At 64.1% G+C, this 6,364-nt stretch overlaps 1 protein-coding gene across 2 annotated transcripts; it reads left to right on the top strand.

The window, feature by feature from the left end:
• The first annotated feature begins 1,060 nt into the window (after nt 1-1,060).
• Nucleotides 1,061-6,334, top strand: PQBP1 (polyglutamine binding protein 1). Of its 2 annotated transcripts, none has more exons than XM_083881360.1 (7): nt 1,061-1,155; nt 2,380-2,470; nt 3,159-3,270; nt 3,635-3,744; nt 3,816-3,920; nt 4,771-4,831; nt 5,452-6,334. In XM_083881360.1, exons 2-7 carry the CDS (start codon nt 2,404-2,406, stop codon nt 5,600-5,602), a joined length of 606 nt encoding a protein of 201 aa, XP_083737486.1. In that variant the 5' UTR covers nt 1,061-1,155; nt 2,380-2,403; the 3' UTR covers nt 5,603-6,334. The 2 variants fall into 2 exon arrangements, with proteins under 2 accessions (XP_083737486.1, XP_083737487.1); XM_083881361.1 differs by lacking the exon at nt 1,061-1,155 and adding an exon at nt 1,168-1,325.
• Nucleotides 6,335-6,364: the final 30 nt, after the last annotated feature.

The raw sequence follows: 6,364 nt of genomic DNA, 5'->3' as shown, positions 1-6,364 counted from the left end.
CGCCCCCGCCCCTCCCCCCGCCCCCCGGGCTGCCCCTCCCCCCCCCGCGCCCCCCAAGGGCCCCCCCCCGGAGCTGCGGGGGCCGAGGGGGAGGGGCCGCCCCCACTGCCCTTCATCATCATCATCATCATCATCGTCCTCCTCCTGGGAGGGGCTGTTCCTGGGGGAGCCCATCCCCCTCCCCCCGCAGCTCCGCCCCCCCGGGGCCCCCCCGAGCCCCCCCCGGGCCCCCCGGCCCCGCCCCCGCTCCCGGGGCTGCCGCCTGGCCTGACCCCCCTGCTCTGACCTCTGACCTCTGCCAGGAGCTGCTGACCCCTCTGTGTGTGACCCCTCTGTGACCTCTGACCTGTGTGAGACCCCTGTATGCAACCCCTGTGTGACCTATGACCTCTGTGTGACATCTGTGTGTGACCCTTCTGTGACCTCTGATCTCTGTGTGACCCCTGACCTCTCGTGCCAACCTCTGCTGGGGCTCCTGACCTCTCTTGGTGACCCCCGACCTCAGGGACCTCCTGGTGACCTTCTGGTGCTGACCTTTGACCTCTGCTGTCCTGTGGGGACTTTGGTGCTGACCTTTGACCTCTGCCCTCCCTCGCGGGCGTGACCTTTGCACTGTGACCCCCCGTGGCCGCCTCAGGGACCCCCGACCTTTGCACTGTGACCTTTGACCCCGGGAGCAAAGCTTCAATAAAGGGGCGGGGCCCCTGTTTGGTGTCATTGGAGCCGCAGTGACGGGGGTCCATCCGGGCGGGCTCTGTGCGACCCCCGCGGGCTTCACACGAACACCGGGAGAGCCCCACTGCCCTGTACGGCCCCGCAGCCCGGTACAGGCCCCGCCGTGTTCGGTTCGCGCCATTTTTAACGGCGACTCCACAAAAACCCCGCAGGGCCCCGCGCCCCCCCCAACATGGCGGCGCCCATGCGCGCCACGCGCCTCTCCCGCCGCGCTGCCGAGCGCTGATTGGCTCAGCGCCAGCGCTGTGCCCGCAGCTGATTGGTCGGGGCGGGATCACGTGGTCGGCGAGTCGGACCGGGCCGTTACCGGGGCAACGGGGGCGGGGCCGGGGACAGAGGTCACGTGAGCGGGGCCGGGCCTGAGGCGGCTTCCGGGACAGAACCGGGACAGAACCGGGACAGAATCGGGACAGAACCGGGGTAATTGGGGCTGGACCGGGGCAACTGGGGCTGGACCGGGGCAACTGGGGGAACCGGGACCCAACCGGGACCGAGCCGGGACCGAACGGGGGGAAACCAGAGGGAATCCGCGGGAACCGGGACCGAACCGGGGTAACCGGGACTACTGGAGCAACTGAAACCGAACGGGGGTAACCGGGGGGGATCCGGGGGAACCGGGACCGTTCTGGGGACACCGGGACCGTGTCGGGGGTACCGGGGGGTTCCCGGGGCGCTCGGAGGGTCCCGAGGAACGTGCCGGGATTGCCCGGGGGGTCTCCGGCGTTACCGGGAAGCTCCGGGGGGATTCGGGGGCTCCCGGGGGTTTCCCGGACACGAATGACCCTCCGGGGGTTCCCGTGCGCCGCTCCCGGGGGTCCCACAGGGGTCCCGGTGTGTTCCCGGTTTATTCCCGGTTTATTCCCAGTTTATTCCTGATTTATTTTCAGTTTATTCACGGTGTTCCCGGTACATTCCCGGTGCGTTCCCCGTTTATTCCCGCCATTCTCGGTGCATTCCCAGTTTATTCCCAGTTTACTCCTGGTGCATTCCCAGTGTTCCCAGGATGTTCTTGGTGTTCCCGGTTTATTCCCGGTTTATTCCCAGTTTATTCACTGTTTGTTCCCGGTTTATTCCCAGTTTGTTCCCAGTTTATCCCAGGTCTATTCCCGGTGTATTCCCGATTTATCCCTGGTTTATTCCCGGTTTGTTCCCGGTGCATTCCTAGTATATTCCTGATCTATTCCTGGTCTATTCCCACTGTATCCCCGGTGTATCCCCGGTCCATTCCCGGTTTATCCCCGGTCTCTCCCCGGTGTATCCCCGGTCTGTTCCCGGTCCATTCCCGGTTTATCCCCGGTCTCTCCCCGGTGTATCCCCGGTCTGTTCCCGGTCCATTCCCGGTTTATCCCCGGTCTCTCCCCGGTGTATCCCCGGTCTGTTCCCGGTGTATCCCCGGTTTATCCCCGGTCCATTCCCGGTGTATCCCCGGTCTCTCCCCGGTGTATCCCCGGTTTATCCCCGGTCCATTCCCGGTTTATCCCCGGTCTCTCCCCGGTCCGTTGCAGGTGTTCCCGGTGTATCCCCGGTCTGTTCCCGGTTTATCCCCGGTCTCTCCCCGGTCCGTTGCAGGTGTTCCCGGTGTATCCCCGGTCTGTTCCCGGTCTATCCCCGGTTTATTCCCCATTTATCCCCGCTCCGTTGCAGGCGTTCCCGGCGCCTCCCGGGGCGATGCCGCTGCCGGTGGCGCTCCAGTCCCGCCTGGCCAAGCGGGGGCTGCTCAAACACGTGGAGCCCGGTGAGGACCGGGGGCGGGGCCTGGCCTGGGGGTGTGGTTGTGGGCGTGGCCTGTGTGCCCCCCCACCCAGACACCCAATTAATTATGGCAGAGTGGGGGCGGGGTTAAGGGGAAGTGGGAGGAGCCAATGTTGGCCCCACCCCCAGAGCAGGAGGGAGGTGAAACCCCTGGGGTGGGGCTGTGGGCGGGGCCGTGGGCAGGGGGTGTGGTTATCAGCTGTGGGCGTGGCTCTGAGCCGAGGGCATGGCTATGGACAGTGGGCGTGGCTATGATCTGAGGGCAGGGCTATGGGCAGGGCGTGGTTCTCATCTTTGGGCGAGGTCTCTGGCACTGGGCGGGGCTATGGGCAGTGGGCGGGGCTATGGGTAATGGGCGGGGCTATGGGCAGTGGGCGGGGCTATGGGCAGTGGGTGGGGCTGTGGGTGGTGGGTGGAGTCCTTGGCACTGGGTGGGGCTATGGGCAGTGGGCGGGGCTCTCATCTTGGCCCCACCCAGATCATTGCCGGGGACTGGAGGGAGCTGTGGCACTGGGTGTGGCAATGGGCGTGGTCAGGGAGATGGCCCCACCCAGAGCCCGAGGAGATCATTGCCTGGGATGGGTCAGTGGGTGTGTCAGTGGGCATGGCAGTTGGTGTGGGTGTGGCGGTGGGTGTGGCAGTGGGCGTGGCCATCTGACGGCCCCGCCCAGAGCCGGAGGAGGAGATCATCGCCGAGGATTACGATGACGCCCACGTGGATTACGAGGCCTCGCGGATCGAGGGGCTGATGCCGCCCTGGTACAAAGTCATCGACCCCACCTGGTGAGGCCCCACCCCCTGTTGAGACCTGCCCCCTCCTGTGAGACTCCCCCCTCCTGTGAGACCCCACCCCCTCTTGTGAGACCCCACCCCCTGTTGTGAGACTCCACCCCCTGTTGAGACCCTGTCCCTTCCTTTGAGACTCCACCCCTCCTGCTGAGACCTGGGGTCTGTGGAGTCTACAGGGCCTGCAATGCCCTCATCCCGGGTTCTGTGGGGTCTATAGGGCCTGCAGGGTCCCTCCCTCGGCTCTATGGGCTCTGTAGGGCTCTCCCTGGGCTCTGTGGGGTCCATAGGTCCCCCCCGGGCTCTTTGGGGTCCATAGGGCCCACACAGCCCCCCCAGACCCCATCCCCTGTCCCCCCAGCGGGCTGCCCTACTACTGGAACGTGGAGACCGACCTGGTGTCGTGGCTGTCCCCCAACGACCCCAACTCCGTCATCACCAAACCTGCCAAGAGGCTCAAGGGGAGCACAGGTGAGCCCGGGGGGTCCCCAAAACACCTGAGGGGAATTGTGGGGTCCCCCTGACCCCCGGTGCCCCCCCAGAGCCGGAGGAGCCCCCTGAGAGGCCCCCTGAGAAGGAGGAGGCGCCGCGGGAGCGCCGCGGGCACCGCCGGGAGGAGCTGGCGCCCTACCCCAAGGGCAAGAAAGGTATGGGGGCCACACCCTCACCTGGGCACTCACCTGCGCACTCACTTGTACATACATATACCTGTACATACACCTGTGTTCTCACCTGTTCCCTCACTTGTACATACACCTGTACATAAACCTGTGCCCTCACCTGTACATACACCTGTACATAAACCTGTGCCCTCACCTCTACATACGTATACCTGTATATACACATGTTCCCTCACCTGTACATACCTGTACGTGCACCTATACATACACATGCCTGTACATACGCCTGTGCCTCAGCTGGGCATACAGCTGTGCTCACACCTGTCCTCTCACCTGTACCTCAGCTGTGACCTCATCTGTGCACTCACCTGTACATACACCTGTGCCCACACCTGTACCCACACCTGTACCCACACCTCTTTGTACACCTATGCACTGTGCTCCACCTGTATCCTCACCTGTGCCTGCCCTATACATACATGTACCTGTACATACACCTGTACGCTCACCTGTGCTCACACCTGTCTCACCGTGCCTCACCTGTACTGACACCTGTACATACATATAGCTGTACATACACCTGTGCTCACACCTGTGCCCTCACCTGTCTCTGTGCCAGCACTGCCACATCCCAGTGTCCCCTGGGGCGGGGGTGACCGATGTCCCCTGGGGTGTTGGTGACATTCCTGGGTACCTGAATGACCCCCTGTGAGACCAGTGCCCCCTGGGTGACACCCTTGGGTGACCGATGTCCCGTGTGACCCCGCTGTCCCCTGTGTGACCCCAATGACTCCTGTGTGACCCCTCTGACCCCTGGGTGACCCTGATGTCCCCTGTGTGACCCCGATGACCCCTGTGTGACCCCTGTGTCCCCCAGGTGGCCGCAAGGACGAGGAGCTGGACCCGATGGACCCCAGCGCGTACTCGGACGCCCCCCGGTACGGGACAGGGATCGGAGGGGGTTTGGGGTGCCCTGGGTTTGGGGAACTCCCGGTGACCCCCTTTGGTGTCCCCACAGGGGGATGTGGTCCACAGGGCTGCCCCAGTGACACCCCTGGGTGCCCGATGTCCCCTGGAGTGTTGGTGACCATACCCAGACACCCCCAGTACAGAATGGGGATTATTGGGGTGTCCTCATTTTTGGAGTGTCTCCATTTTTTGGGACCCCTTTTGACCCCTCATTGTCCCCACAGGGGGGCGTGGTCCACGGGGCTGCCCAAGCGGTGACACCCCTGGGTGATCAAAGTCCCCTGGGGTGTTGGTGACTGTACTCGGACACTCCTTGGCACCAAATGGGATTGTTAAAGGAGGAATTATCAGGGTGTCCCCATTTTTGGGGTGTTTCCATTTTTTGGGGACCCCCTTTGGTGTCCCCCACAGAGGGAGTTGGTAGATGGGCCTGCCCAAGTTGTGACACCACTGGGTGACCCCAATGTCTGTACTCGGATGGTCCCCAACATGGGATGGGATTATTATTAAAGGGGGGGGTTTGGGGGTGGATTATGGGGGTGCCCCCGGTTTTTGGGGACCCCTGGTGACCCCTTTGGTGTCCCCGCAGGGGGACGTGGTCCACGGGGCTGCCCAAGCGCAACGAGGCCAAGACGGGCGCGGACACGACGGCGGCCGGGCCCCTGTTCCAGCAGCGGCCGTACCCCAGCCCCGGGGCCGTGCTCAGGGCCAACGCCGAGGCCTCGCGGGGCAAGGACTGAGCCCCCCGAAATCGGGGCCACGGGGCCACCAGGGACACCCCCACACTGTCACCGGGGGCACCGGGGACACCCAACTTCAGGGGAGCCCCCAAAGATCAGGGGAACCTCCCAGCCCCGAGCCTGGGTGAATAAATCCCTGAACTCCCAAAACTCCCCAAAGTTCGAGGGCTTCTCCAGCCTGAGGGGCTCCCCTCAAACCCCAGGGACCCCCAAATTTTGGGGGCTCCACCAGGATGTCACCATCTCCTTCAGAGACCCCCAAACCTCAGGGGGACCTCCCAGCCCCGAGCCCGGGTGAACAAACCCCTCAAACCCCAAAAACCCCCAAAGTCAGGGGCTCCCCCCCAGGAAGCCCCAAAGTTTGGGGACACCCTCCAGGACCTCCCAGATTTTAGAGGCACCCCCGGGACCCCCTCAAACTGTCCCTATTTTCTCCAGGGACCCCCAAACCTCAGGGGAATCTCCCAGCCCCGGGTGAACCCCTCAAATCCCACTGGGCTCCCTCAAACCCCAAAAACCTCCAAAGTTCAGGGGCTCCCCAAGGAACCCCCAAACCCCAAATCCCACTCCAAACACGGGGTCTCCCAAACCCCCCCAGGGACACCCCAAAACCCAGGGGGATCCCCCAAACCCCTCTCTGACCCCCCACAAACCCCGAGGGTCCCCCCAGAGTTTGGGGTCCCCCCTGGCCCCCCTTTGTCAATAAAGGCGTCGCAGCCCCGGGGGCGGCAGGATCGGGGCTTTGGGTTTATTGGGGTGTCA

The sequence above is a fragment of the Zosterops lateralis genome (genome assembly GCF_965231275.1).
Source record: "Zosterops lateralis genome assembly, chromosome: 33".
Classification (NCBI taxonomy): Eukaryota; Metazoa; Chordata; class Aves; order Passeriformes; family Zosteropidae; genus Zosterops; species Zosterops lateralis.
The sequence above is the reverse complement of the archived record's forward strand: the minus strand, read 5'-3'. Positions and strand labels throughout refer to the sequence as shown.